Source organism: Etheostoma spectabile, chromosome 22, assembly GCF_008692095.1.
Source record: "Etheostoma spectabile isolate EspeVRDwgs_2016 chromosome 22, UIUC_Espe_1.0, whole genome shotgun sequence".
NCBI classification, from domain to species: Eukaryota; Metazoa; Chordata; class Actinopteri; order Perciformes; family Percidae; genus Etheostoma; species Etheostoma spectabile.
This window is the reverse complement of record NC_045754.1, coordinates 22,616,531-22,631,533: the sequence shown is the minus strand read 5'-3', so window position 1 is coordinate 22,631,533 and position 15,003 is coordinate 22,616,531. Positions and strand designations below refer to the sequence as shown.

General features: G+C 44.3%; 1 protein-coding gene across 2 annotated transcripts in view; it reads left to right on the top strand.

The window, feature by feature from the left end:
- tgfbr1b (transforming growth factor, beta receptor 1 b) overlaps positions 1-15,003 on the top strand; it is a 58,791-nt gene that overhangs the window by 39,103 nt on the left and 4,685 nt on the right. Inside the window, exons 5-9 of one of the 2 annotated variants that reach the window (XM_032503956.1) lie at positions 1,490-1,657; positions 4,850-5,006; positions 6,871-6,995; positions 7,088-7,218; positions 8,680-8,851. In XM_032503956.1, coding sequence (XP_032359847.1) covers positions 1,490-1,657; positions 4,850-5,006; positions 6,871-6,995; positions 7,088-7,218; positions 8,680-8,805 — 707 coding nt within the window. In that variant the 3' untranslated portion in view covers positions 8,806-8,851. Of the gene's footprint in view, positions 1-1,489; positions 1,658-4,849; positions 5,007-6,870; positions 6,996-7,087; positions 7,219-8,679; positions 9,657-15,003 lie in introns of those variants that run through there. The other variant, XM_032503955.1, reaches the window with a different exon arrangement.

The window sequence follows — 15,003 nt, the reverse complement described above, 5'->3', positions numbered from 1 at the left end:
CCCCTCCCCCAGCATAGACTCCAATAGACTCCGACTCAGATAGATTCAAATAAACTTGGATAGAAGCAGATAGACTCCAATAGTCTCAAATGGACTTGGATAGACGCAGATAGAATCAGATAGACTCAGACTCAGATAGACTCAGACTCCGATGAACAGAGAAAAAGGAGAAAGGCGTTGATTACTTGATGGACTTTTGGTAAATACGACGTATCACAGTGTTCGCTTTTTGGGGGTTGGCCATGGCGCTGATAACGCTACGTTTGCTTCGTACATACATGAGGGTCTCAGACTCGGATAAACTCAGACTCAGACATAGGCCCAGAGTCAGTAATCAAAGACTTTGGTGCACCTACTTGCTTAGGGTTGTCCCAATGTCCACTTCCAAATGGTGTGAGGACACACTCACCCAGCCCGTTCTGAGAGTCTGCATCGATGCTGATTTTACCAAAGGGAATTACCCACAGTTCAAAGCGTGGTGACCTTTACCGCAGAGACCATGGGGAAATTTGGAAATTACAAAGGCACGCCACACGCTGTCCAGCTTGTAGAATAAATGAGGAATCAGCCAGCCGTCTCCTGGGCCTCGGCCGTGTGGAAAGCAACAAACTTAACACGAAAATAAGTGTCAGCATCATCTTTGTTATTAAATGTTGCCAAGGTAACATTTGATCTCATTAAGTGCTGTCCCAATCCCATTTCTACCTATCTGAACCCAAGTGGCCTCTCTCACCACTCACTCAGCACCTGAGATCAATTAAGTCTGGGAGTCCTCAGGGCTCACTTTGGAATTGGACCATAGACTTAGATAGTCTCAAACTCAGACAGACTCTGATAACCTCCAGAGTATCACCCTGGAGCCAGCAGGGACACACCAACACACCTTCCCAGGGAGAACCGCTCCTAAGTTAGCAGACTAATGAAGTGCCATCAGAGAATCCAAATGGATTCCAACCCTGTAAATGAGATTCAATTACAGCTGTGACACACACACACACAGACACGCACACACACACAGGTTGCTATCTGTATGTGGTATGAATGAATGAATGAATGAATGAATGATAGGATGTGTGATGTAATGTGTGAGGACATTTGGACTACATCACAACTGTACTGTGTGTATAGACAACACTGGGTTCTCATGACATCATACAATATCAATCAATCTAAACAATTGATTAATTTGGTCTCAAACCAGTTGGAAAATGTTTAGACCGGGCCGAGCCTCGGTCTGTCTGACAAACATCTGTTTTTCATAGAACTTGTTTATTTATCATGTTGAGACGGTATCTTAATCACACAGTAATCAGTGATTGTTGTCTCCATGGTTACCATGTATTTTACAGGGTAGATTAATTAACATGTAATGAAACAAGTTCTTTCAATATTTCAATTTACTTACTCAGAGCATGATGGGTAACGTGGTAAGTTATGCAGACTGCCACTGGGGATGAGTCAGGCTTTACCTCTGTGACTCTGTGTGCAGATAACGGCACGTGGACTCAGCTGTGGCTTGTGTCGGACTACCACGAGCACGGCTCCCTGTTTGACTATCTGAACCGCTACACAGTCACTGTGGAGGGCATGATCAAACTGTCCCTGTCCACCGCCAGCGGCCTCGCACACCTCCACATGGAGATAGTGGGGACACAAGGTGAGACACACACACACACTCACACAATACTGCAGGCCTTCCTGGGATACTGTCATAAAATGTTTTGAGTTTCTCAGTTATTATTAGTTTTAAAAGTGTTCCTATATGTAACTTTCAGTTTGTTCTGCTTTGGACTGAAGTGGTATTTTACCACACCTGCTGTCTGAAGCTCTTTTCTTTCCAGTGCTGTGTTACCAGGAGGTCTTGTAGTCGCATCTATTCCTGCAGCTCTGCCTCTACCTTCTCTGGTGCATGGGCAATGCTGGCCAGAACAGCCAATAGGAACGCTTGCTCTCTGGCTCTGAAATGACCTGTGATTGGCTTAAGTGCGTGTGTTCGTGCGTTTGGTAGAGTAAGTGAGAGAGTGGCGGTTATTATCTTCAGCGTAGGCCTGGGCAATAATTTGATAAGTTATCATATCATGATAGACAGTTGATCAATATAAAACATGTTCAAAATATACCGATAAGAGACGGGACCACCAAATCTGGCAGCTGGGTTTGTGAGACAGACGCGCCCCCATACTTGTTTATGTGTTCTTCATGGTTGTGTCAACATTGGGGTTGATAATTGAAGAACAGTTGAGTGTTATATTAAGTGTTAAACAGAAATTTTTAAAATTAGAATGTTTGTTCTTAGTCTTTTTAGGTAATTAATATTATAAATAGTTTTTAATATCAATTAGTATGATCAAGCAAAATTGTGATATACCTCTCAGCTACAGTTGTGTTCAGTATAATAGCAGTGTGTTTAAAAAAAGTGAATAATGCTCGAAATCCAAATCAAAACATGACCAATCAAAATTGATCAAGTTTGTGTTCTACCTTTACAGAAAGTGAAGAAAAAAGACTATTAGGCAGAATTTCATTTTTCTTTACAAACTCAACCATTTACTGTATAAACTAAAAAATGTCTCAAGGTTTTTCTTCACTTTGATTCACTGCACTAATATTTAGTTCAGCGTCGAACCGCTTCTCATCTGTGTTGCCTGGAGTTGACCAACTTCTGGCCCCGGTGAACATCCCACAATTCCTCTGCATCACTGGGTTTGGCCTCAGAAACAGCACAAGTGTTCTATAGGACTGAGGTCCAGGGATTGGGCTTGCCTCTCCATAACATCCATCTGGTTCACCTAGAACCAAGACGTGGCTCCTTGTCTTGTTGAAAGACCCATTTCAAAGACATTTCTTCTTCAGCATAAGGCAACAATACTCTTCAAGTATTCAGATGTATTGGAACTGATCCATGATCCCTGGTATGTGATAAATGGACCCAACACCACAGTATGAGAAACATCCCTATAACCACCATGCTTTGCTGTCTTCACAGTGGACTGGGGCTTGAATTCAGTGCAGGGGGGACAGAGGACAAACTGTCTGTGGCCCCTAGACCCCAAAACAACAATTTAGCTCTCATCAGTCCCCAGAATGTTGCTCCATCAACATTGTTGTCTTTTTTTCAGCAATGGGACTTTGCGGGGGGGCTTCTAGATAGCTTGATAGCTGATAGCTTTGCTTCACATAGCCTTCTTCTCGGTTCTAACACTCACAGGTGACTGTAAGTCTTCTTTGATTTTCCTGGAGCTGATCATTGGTCGAGCATATTCTTCCCTCCATTCCAATGGTAGTTGACTGTTTTTACGTCGTTCAGGCTTTGGATGCCATTTCAAGGCATTTGAAATCATTTTAGCTGAGCAGCCTCTCATTTTCTGCACTTCTCTATATGTTATCCCCTCTCCAATCATCTGTTTAATCAAAGTCTGCTGTTTCTCAGAGCAATGTCTGGAACGACCCACTTTTCTGAGTATTTCAGGGTGAAACGCACTATAACCAGCATGCCACACATTTGCTTCCTTCCTTCCTTAAATGTGGGCCAGAACGGACTCCTGTTTCTTCCCACAATCAATCAGCTCACTACTATTATTTTAAACATGCCCTTTCAATTCCACATTCAGTTCCACAGAATGAGCAGCATGCATGTCATGACTGTTGGCTCTGGTGGTTTTCTCACTCACTAGTTATTATTTGCCATGTAGAAATATCACTTCTACCAAAAATATGATTTATGAGGTTAGTGATATTGGACTGCTATTATTTTGAACTGTATATCGCCCAGGCCTACTTCAGAGTGAGTACTGACTCTAGAGTCATAGTGAGAGAAACAAAGTGTCTCCCCGGTTCTTTCTGACCACGGTTGGAAATCTGTAGCAGGAAAAGTTATAATACATGTTTTGCTCGGATAGAAAATCATTTATTTACAATAAAAGAATTAGTTACAGATGCATCGTTGCATTTCAAGTGTTAAATATGGTAACCTACTTATCATGTCTCATGAAATAAACCTGGTATCACTGTCACTGTGTCATGAGCCAAAGCATTACCAGCAACCAACTTATTAATAACTTAGATTAATATAGAGCATTTCATAAAACCCACTGGTGCTATACACAAATAACAATACACAAATAACAGGGCCTAGGGAAAAGAAAATAGTAGGCCAACAAAAACACAGACTTAAAGGAATAAAACGTCTGCGCTAAATAGAAGGGGGAGGTAATTTAATGTTGTTTACTGACTACAACTACATTGTGTCATTGTAAATTAATATTAATAAAGCAGACAATATTACATACCTGAGGGTCAATTTGGGGTGGGTTTTAAATCATTTACAATCCCGTGATTGTCTCCATCTGTTAAAAGGCTGCCAGGGGTTGACTTGTCATCTGTCATTCTCCCTTTTTATCTTTTAGTTGTTCTTTGTTTGATTTCCTTCTTTCCTGTGATGGCCCTGTCAAAGTATCAGCCATAACTACAGCAGATAACTTCTAAAATTACATAAAAATACAATTAGGCCTATTAAAAGAAATCTTCTGCTACCTTTTACCTGACTGGACTATGCGCCATCTACCTGCCGTAAGTCATTCTGTGACTTAGCGGGAAAAATTGGACCTGGGTAGCGGCATTAATAAAAACTATACATAAATAGTGTTAAAGATTACAGGTTTATGATCATCAACATCTTTTAAAGGAGCCGTACTATGCAAACCAAGTGTCAAAGCAAAAACATTACCATCGTGATCCCTTTGTGTCTTTTTCTATCCAATATAGATTTCTACAGTATATACTAGAGCTGATGTATGGAGCTCTTGGTTGGTGCAAGGCTTCTATTGAATGTGCCACTGTCTGTCTCCAGGGAAGCCAGCCATCGCACACAGAGACCTCAAGTCCAAGAACATCCTGGTGAAGAAGAACGGGACATGCTGCATCGCTGACCTGGGGCTGGCTGTCCGCCACGACTCAGCCACTGACACCATCGACATCGCTCCAAACCACAGAGTGGGAACCAAAAGGTGACTCCGTGTTCTGTCTCCACTGGAGGAACTGCAATCCGGCATCAATATTATAATGTTGAACTAATAACTTTGTCCTGTGTTACTGTAGGTATCTGTGATGTTACAGTGAATGACTGTCTGCCTCAGCTCTGGGTTTAGATCAGTCATGGGACCTTTTTTATGTGGTTTTGAGGGGCAGCACACCACAGTTAGCTTGAAATGAGTCCAAATACACACTGGAGCCTTGAGTGTGTGCTTCCCCTTCAACATTAAACACCACCTAGTTTAAAGCGTTTTTAAGTCTGGGGTCTGATGCATGCAGGCCTGACCAGATACTGGAGCAGTCCGCCTGGGGTTAGAACAACAGACACACCCACTGTACAAGTTGGTAGACACTCCCACTGTTCCAGTTGGTAGACACACCCACCGTACCAGTTGGTAGACACTCCCACCGTTCCAGTTGATAGACACTCCCACCGTTCCAGTTGATAGACACTCCCACCGTTCCAGTTGGTAGACACACCCACCGTACCAGTTGGTAGACACACCCACCGTTCCAGGTAGTAGACACACCCACCGTACCAGTTGGTAGAAACATCCACTGTCCCTGTTGGTCCACATGTCTCCTGTCCTGTTATGTAGACTGGATAGTTAGCGGCACTGTTTCCCTTCCTCCTCCCACAGATATAACAGCACAGCTGTCATCCTGCTATGTTTTTCTTTCTCCCTCTTTTTCTTATTGTTTATGTCTTTCTCTGCCTGTCTGTCTGGTGTGTGTTTGACCCTGCGGCTCATTTCCATCTGTCCATCTGTCCATCTGTCTGTCTGTCTGTCTGTCTATCTATCTATCTATCTATCTATCTATCTATCTATCTATCTATCTATCTATCTATCTATCTATCTATCTATCTATCTATCTATCTATCTATCTATCTAACTTTGTCCGCTTATCTGGGGTCAGGTTGCAGGGGGAGCAGCTCCAACAGGGAACCCCAAACTTCCCTTTCCCAAGCCACATCAGCTAGCTCCGACTGGGGGATCCCGAGGTGTTCCCAGGCCAGGTTGGAGATATAATCCCTCCACCTAGTCCTGGGTCTTCCCCGAGGCCTCCTCCCAGCTGATTGCCAGCACACTTGAATAATTCAGTTAGCCTCGGGTCAGTGGAGACAAAAGCTCTGGCCTTGACTGAATCCATGTAACATATCAATGGTCTGATCTTAACCCACCATCGTAATGCCAGAAAAGAAAGAAAGAGCCTCGTGCACACTGCAACCCTCTAGCCCTGATTTTCCTGAGCTCCTCGACAGAAGACCTACATCAGAGGCCAATCCGCGCTCGGATACCGTTTGTGGACCTTTCAAAGATGCCTCGCGGACACTTCCCAGATATCTAGTAGGCTCAATATCTGGACCTGTCTGTTGGGACATTGCTGCCAATGAGCGCACAGGACATGAGCTGAGTTTAACCTGGGTGAGGGGTCTCATTAACAGTAGAAACGTTACTGTATGTCTTGCATTTGAAGCACGGACCAAAGAAGAAACAGGCTGCCAACAGTAAGATGTGGTCTAAAGACCCCCCCTAACCTTCTTTCTTCTTCATTTGATTGCTGATAATCAGCAGCTTGGAGCGCTGTTTCTGGCTGGACATGACCAGTGTCACTTCTATTGTGTGTTTTGGTGACATATCCCTCCGGGTGAAAGATCTTGTAGTGTGACCTCCCGCGAGCGCTCAGTCATGTCACCATGGCAACTTCAAGAGAGGAAGTTGTGTAGAGTGAGCAGTTGGTAGAAGGCAAACACAGCACCACGCTGTGCCTCTACCCTCTTTGTTGCATGGCCAATGCTGAGTGATGTTTGCTAACAGAGCGTGGTCTTTCTCTCAGGTATATGGCTCCGGAGGTGCTGGACGACTCGATAAACATGAAACACTTTGAGTCTTTCAAGCGAGCGGACATCTACGCCATGGGCCTGGTGTTCTGGGAGATCGCCAGCCGCTGCTCTATGGGAGGTGACTAACGACACAGCTGGATCTGCATGGTGGAGGGAAGATGCATGGTCAGACACACTGATGAGTATTTGAACCTGGTGTCTTTCTGTCAGGCATCCATGAGGACTACCAGCTGCCCTACTATGACCTGGTCCAGTCGGATCCATCAGTGGAGGAGATGAGGAAGGTGGTGTGCGAGCAGAAGCTTCGGCCTAACATTCCCAACCGCTGGCAGAGCTGTGAGGTAGGACAGGGACAAGTCTGTCCCCCATAGACTGTAGGCTTCAGTCTACACGTCCAGTTTCTGCCTCTGAGGCCTTAAAGTCTGAAGTTTAAGTGTAGCGTTGCTGTTATCGGCATGATATGACTGGTGAGAAAAAATAATGCTATAATAATGCTAATTAATTCTGTACATGAATATTAGAATTTCATTCACCAAAAGAAACGGCACAGACTTCTTTACAGTCCTTTAGTTCCACTAAACGCACAGCAAACCACATTATTTCTGTGATATTTGCATGATAAATGCACCAGCACTAGTCTAGCAGAGCAGATAGCTAGCGGCTAACATTAGCCTCTTGTGACAACCGTCACCTGCTACTCAAAGTCCAACTTTAACTCCAGACTTTAGAAAGGCGCTATAGAGACCACCAGACTTGGAAGTTAGACATTATGACATAGGGGGTCTGTGGGGATTGACTCTCTTTTCGAGCCAGCCTTAAGTGGCCACTCAAGGAACTTTATATTTTGGCACTTTCTCATTGGCTTCCTTGTCAGACCTGGAGGTTGGTGCCTGCTGATAACTAACTGCTTTGTAGAGCTGTAATGGTGCACACTGACAGTTAAAGACATTGCTCTCCTCTGGACTCGTACTTGTAATCATAAAATCACTCTGATACTACAACTGCAGATACCACCTCATAGCAACGTGACTTATTAACTTATCTGTTAGGCAGGTAGGCAGCAGAAGAGGAGCAATACCAGCTGTTAAAAAAACTGCAGAGGCTCTTACTCAATACATGATTGCACTAGTCAACCTGGAGGCATCTCTTTGAGTCCATACATCAGACTGTCAGGTTAAAGGAGGCTGTGTCTGAAAGCTTTTGAATGTGCAAGCCCTGACATCACATATGAGCTTCAGCTGAGGAGTGTGTGTAGAGTGTGTATCCAGCTGTTGAACGAGGCCGGGAATGTGTCGGCACTGTCGAAAGGTGTGTACTGTCCATGGAGCACTAGCATCTCAGCACACGGACGCTGGAAGAGACATGCTGACTCACACATGCAGCCACACCAAGGGGTAAACTCTCCAAGTTAGTCAAGTGGAAAGATTCAACCACATCCCAGAATATACCATATCAAACAGTACACACGTGCTGTTTAATCTTCTATCTGCTTCGTGATCACAAGCAGATAGAGGTCTCAGCAAACAGCTGAGAAATGGTTTTATTTTCAGCAGCTTCATACCTGGAAGTACAAAGTCTGTGTTGTGAAGGAAGCTCGTGACTGCAAATAAGATGGGCTTTGTCCCATCTTCTTAATTGAGCCTCGGGAAGTCCTCACACACAGATCATGTGACATCCAGGTTTTCATTAGTCTGGATTTAAAACCAGTTTAGGTTTAGTTGAGTTTGGCTCAAAGACAGAATGGAAAGTGCTGCATAAAATCCCCGTCCTGTTGGAACTAACGTGTCCTCCGTCCTCTGCAGGCCCTGCGGGTGATGGCCAAGATCATGAGGGAGTGTTGGTATGCCAACAGTGCCGCCCGACTCACCGCTCTGCGGATCAAGAAAACCCTGTCTCAGCTCAGCCAACAGGAGGGCATCAAGATGTAGACATCCCTACCAAACACACACACACACACACACATGCGCACACACACCTCTGACTGGCATTCATATCGTTAGCATTACAACATTATTATCTTCATTATTATTCATTCGCTGTGCCCCCTTTGGTTCGAAGGGAACTGAAGACTTTTTTTCTTATCCCATTTCCTTCATTGACAAACTGATGAGTCGTGAGGAGGCGTGTGTGTGTGTGTGTGTTTGTGTTGCACTGTCCTGACGTGCACACAGGATGGATGGATGGATGGATGGATGGATCTAATGAGGAGGGCTGCGAGCCTTTAAAGGATATCCTCCATCTTCCTTTGCTACATTCATCACATGGAAACCATCTCAAGTCCCGCCTCCACCACTCATCACAACCAATAAGAGCTCAGAGCCCGTCAGGTTACCATAAGGCCAGCCAGACAGCTGGGAATCAGCTGCCTGGCTGGCTCATTGTATATCAGCATTAGAGCGCTAAGCTACTCTTCAGTAGGGCTGCACCTCACTCGTTTCCATCTTTGAATCATGGGGAATGTCCTCCCACTGGAAGCAGTCCCATGGGCTCTTTTATGGCAGTTTTCCACTGCGTGGTATCTACTCGACTCGCCTCGACTCTACTTGCCTTTTTTGGTTTTCCATTACGAAAAAAAGTCCCTGGGACCTGCTACCAGGTACTTTTTTTAGTACTACCTCAGTCGAGGTTCCCAGCGAGCTGAGGCGATACCAAAAGGTGACGTGGAAACCTGCAGACTGCTGATTGGTCGATCACTGTGTTTTTAGCAGACCAGAGTGCGGAGTGTGTGTCCAGATCAAACGGGACATTTGAAAAAAGTCTAGTCAGACACCGACAGATTATCTACTCTCTGCACTATTCTCACTTATCAATGTTCAATATAAGGGCTATTAGGGGCTTTATTTGTTTTCCAATATTGCACCTGTTACTTAAACAAAAACAAGACAAACTCAAAGAAAAGTTTTTTATTTAGCTTTTCAAGTAGCGCATCTAACCCTCCCGTCTCCTTCCTCGGCACCCTTGACAGTCACCCCCCCCCCCCCCCCCCCCCCCCCCGGTTCTGCTGTCCAGATGCTCCCAGTCGTTGTCATAAGCCTCTTCATGACTCTCAAAGATTATCGTAGCCCACAGGTCAGAACCAGAGATCTCACCGGCGGACATCGCCCACCGCGGTCTGCGCGTGAATGCTCTGAAACACAAACAGTACACAGCATACATGTTTTGGTGTGTAATCATGGTTGCTAAAGTTCATGTACTTTATATAGCGTATAGTAAATAGTTACCGGGGCCCCTAACACATGCAAATGTTAGCTAACGTTACCAGGAAACTTAACTCACCCTTTTGTGTCGTCATGTCGACGTCTGAACTCCGGAGGAATTCCCAAACTCCTGTTTTTTTAGCGGTGATTTTTGTTGCTTCCTTCAGCTTCTTTTGAAACAAAACATTTCTTCTGGCTGCGGCGAGTAGCCGGCATGCTGTTGTGAGTCACGTTGAAAATTACATCATCACACGTAGCTATGGTGACCAGCCACGCTGAGGCGTTACTCAATCTGCAATGGAAAACGGACGCAGAGAGTCGAGTAGAGGCGAGTCGAGCTGTTACCAGAAGTGGAAAAACGCCATTAGATAGATCCATGTGATTTATCATTAGCAGGATACATACATATTTGAATGTGTGATCACAGGGACGTTGAGCAGTGTAACACGTACCACACTGGAGTGACCTGTTAGTCAAATCCAAAGACAAGCAGGATGAACAGTGCACATCTGGTCCAACAGGCTCTGTGATTTAGAGGTGGAGCGTAGTTCCACTGGGCTGCAGCTGCCAGAGCTGCTCGCCCATGACCCCAAGTATTTCAGAGAGGAAAGGTGGCGTTGTGTGCAGCCCTACTGTTGAGTTGTCTTACAGTAGCACTGGGAACTGAAGCGTGGACCCGGGGGTCATGGGACGGTCTGTAAGCCGCCCAACGGGCTCCTTCATTGCAATATTTGTCTCTCATCTCTGCAACATGTTTGCACTGTTGTATCCGTCACTCCCCCAGGGAGTCAGACAGGTCACTTTAATTTATTGTGTTTTTTGATTTTCTCTTTCTTTTTGGTGGCAGGGGATCTTTTTTGCAAAACTAAACTGGACATGATGACCTCATTCATTTTTGGCAAACATGATCAACATATGCAATATACAGTAGATAAATGTGTCTATTTTCTATACTGTACTCTGCTAAACCACAAACAGCAAGAACAGCAACAGCTCAGCTGCCACCATGCCTTCCAACCAGCTGTTACCGGAAAGTGCCAGTGCTTTAACAACCCAACTCCTCGTGTGTGTGTGTGTGTGTGTGTGTGTGTGTGTGTGTGTGTGTGTGTGTGTGTGTGTGTGTGTGTGTGTGTGTGTGTGTGTGTGTGTGTGTGTGTGTGTGTGTGTGTGTGTGTGTGTGTGTGTGTGTGTGTGTGTGTGTGTGTGTGTGTGTGTGTGTGTGTGTGTGTGTGTGTGTGTGTGGAGGCTTGTCGAGCACACAGCGAGCTCGTACTATGCACACTCAAGAAATCGGTACGGAAAGCAAGGAGGGACATACAGCGCCGTCACAGCACCCCCAGTCCAGCCGACTCTCCCCGACCACCTCAGCAACAACTCATCGTGCAGCGAGTCTGGACAACACGCTCCAGCACCTCAAACTGTTTATGTGGAAAGATGACGCCACAGAAGCTGTGGCGTCTGTGGACAAAGACACAGACTTGACTCATGTTGCCCTAGAAATGTAAACTTGTGGATTTCTGATCTTTGTTCCTTTCATGTCGACCTTTTTCTCCTCTTTAAGATAATCAACAACAAGGAGGTACTTTCATTTAAGTATAGCAAACAGAGATTTACTAAGCCATAGATTTTCCAGGTTAAGTATCAGTTTTTTCTTTTTTGTGGCAAGGTGTTTTTCTACTAGAATTTGTGAAAAACAAAAGATCAAAATGTGCATCAAAAGGACAATTTTGTCATTTCAGCTTAGCAAGCCTTAAGGGACCAACACATAAGAGTCAGAGTCTGCTCTTATTCTTTTTTCATTTGTGTTTAGTTTATATATATATATACAGTATATATACTGTGTGTGTGTGTGTGTGTGTGTGTGTGTGTGTGTGTGTGTGTGTGTGTGTGTGTGTGTGTGTGTGTGTGTGTGTGTGTGTGTGTGTGTGTGTGTGTGTGTGTGTGTGTGTGTGTGTGTGTGTGTGTGTGTGTGTGTGTGTGTGTGTGTGTGTGTGTGTGTGTGTGTGTGTGTGTACACACACACTGTATAATTGATTACTATGATAAATGTAGTGTCATTATATTGAAAGGACAAAAACTATATGCAGCACCTGATTTCCCAGTTTGTTTGGGTTAAGTGTTCGTCCTTTTGCCAGACTGCGATACATCTGAACACACGGACTGACTTTACAGAGATGTGTCCGAGTTGCACCAGAAGCACTTGTCTTTTAGGACAAGTCAAAGCAAGACCATGACGAGATCCAGTTTAAATGCACAGTGTGACGCACTCACTGATGAATACGCCCAGTCAAAGAGTCTCTGGACTGTTCAGCAATAAGTGCACTTGTGAACTACTGCAGGGTTGAGTCAGTCTGTCTCGGTTGTTCGTCTCTCTGGTTTATTGATGTGCTGCTACTTAGTTGTCCACCTTGCTTCCCGAGTGGAGGTGAGATCTCCTGTTGGATGTAAATACCTTCAGATTGTCTGAATCTGATCATTTTGTGCCATGTTGCTCCGACACAAACCAGCTCATCGTCAGTGAGGAGTTGTTGCTCTGCTTGGCGGTGTTCATGAGAATGGTAAGCTGCGACCTCCATGGGCCGTGGTGGAAAGCCACTGAGTACGCACATACTGGACAGCAGAAATCCACTTCTACTAGAAAGAATGTAGAGGAGGGCGAGGAGCAAAGAAATCCACTTCTGGTTGAGTACAGTCCTTACAGTAACTGATCATGGCCTGTGTGTGTATGTGATGTCATTAGTAGCATTAATGCCTTTCTTCAGGTCAAGCTCAGTGCAGACAGCACTTTGTCTCCACAAAATCTGCACATGGGACATCCATGGTGATGTTAATTACTCAGCCTCCCTTCAGTCATCCTTTAAACTTTGGTAAGAAAGAATCCAAAGTTTGACAAAAAGCAGACACATTGTGATGTATTTCACTGTTTTTTTAATGTGTACAAATGGTCAGCATTATTGGAAATATACAAAAGAAAGAAATGGAACTTGCTGCTATATTAAATACACAAAGGGTGACAGACTATGCTAAATTAAATGTCAAATGTGTACAAAAGTGGACAAACGAAAAGGAAACTTGGTTGAACTGTCCAAGGCTAAGCCATGTGCGTTGCTATTAGCTAAATGCTAACGGTGCTGGGCCTGTGGGAGGGTTGAGACTGGATACTACGTGTAGTCCATTAGCAGTGCCATTCTCTAGGACATCAGAAGCAGCAAGGACAGCACCTCTGGTTGGCCTCCTCTAGGACACCCTTCATTCTGTCTTAAAGTCACCAGCAGCTTTGTACCTTGTTCAGGACCCAACAGGACTTTTCTCTTGTGGTCTTTAAAGAGCGATCTCTGTCTGTGTCTGTGATTCTATCTTGCCTTTCTCTCTTGTCATTCCATGTTGTCCAGGGGACTTAGCGAGATGTCCTAGCTACAGTCCTAGCTCCGGGCCAACTCCCATCCTTACCTTCTAGCCTCGATGTTGTGGTGTGTTTAAAACCAAACTAGTTCAGCCGACGCACTGAATGGTACAGATGGGGATAACAGCTCACACTTTGGGATGGTCTGTCCTAAAGACACTCATGGTGTTGTGTCCAGGAGGTCCCAGACGCCGTCGGACACAGCCCAGTCAAGCCCTTTGTTTGAAGCATACTTCAAATGCCTCAAACAAGCAACTGAAGACTCACCACGGACCTTTAAAAAACCCCATAATGAAACAGAACCACATGTTTTTATTATCCAAATTCTTCCTTGTCCAAACGTTCGTTCCCCACAATGCACCAGTGACAGTAGATTCAGAGATGGAGGTGTGTCCTGCTAGCTGCAGAGGTCTGCTCAGATCACGTCTTTCTAACGCCACTCCTCCACACATGTTTCCTCTTCAGACCTGTAGTCTTCACTAGACCTCACTGGGGACATCTATCAGACCCAGTCCCCCCCTAATTACTACATACAATGCCGAGGAATCATTTAGTCATAAAATGTGGTCACATAATGGAAGAGCTACATTTTCCTGAAGTAGTAACCAAACAAATTGCATGTTTTGACGTATTTATTAAATTATTGCTTGAACGTTGAAAGTCAGGGTGGAAAAACGAGTTAAAGCTTATTTAACAGCAGGGAAGTCCTGTTTACTTAATTCGAGCATTCGTTCTTTTATTACACACAAATCTGTGCTCAAACAAATCATTTGTAATATTTCTGCAAAAAACAACTACACCTACATTGTATATGTTGTTGAGTTGTGTACCTCATTATCCTCTAGAACTCTGTAATCCTCAAATCCAGAAAAATCTCATTCTATGCCACAGGGCGTTTGGTTGGGTGTGACCTTCGACCCCTTTTGTTACTCTGACCTAGGCCAAAAAACGGGATGATGATGCGTTCGAGAGTAATTTTAAATCATAAAATGTCAAAAATTAAACTTTGTAACAGTGTCACACAGCATCATTTTGTAATTGATTAAAGGCTGTATTACTCAATAATACAGCAGAGACCCAATTTATTGATATGATATTGATCAATTCAGCTTAATGTTACTGCAATATGCTAGATTGAAGTAGGTAATGCTAACGCTTGGTGGACATCGTTAGAACAGAGTTCTTTAGGATGTTGGGACCACAGCTGACAGCTAACGGTTGCTTCCAGCTCAGCTCCAACTGCACACAGGATCAGACTAAACCTTCTTCTTCTTCTTCTTCGTCTTTAAACCGGAACTGTGGAACATCCCCCACTAGCTCGCTTTCCCCTGTAGTTCTGATAAGCTTCCTCGGGTTTCCTGAAAGGCGCTGTATCAATAAAAGTTATTATTACGCATAACAGGTATAAGACTTTCATACATTAACTCGTCCATAAACAGATGTATTTTAATTGGCAATGATAGTTAACAATGAAAACAACTCCCATGATCCCTCCACAACGTCATCAAAAGTAAGATATATATATA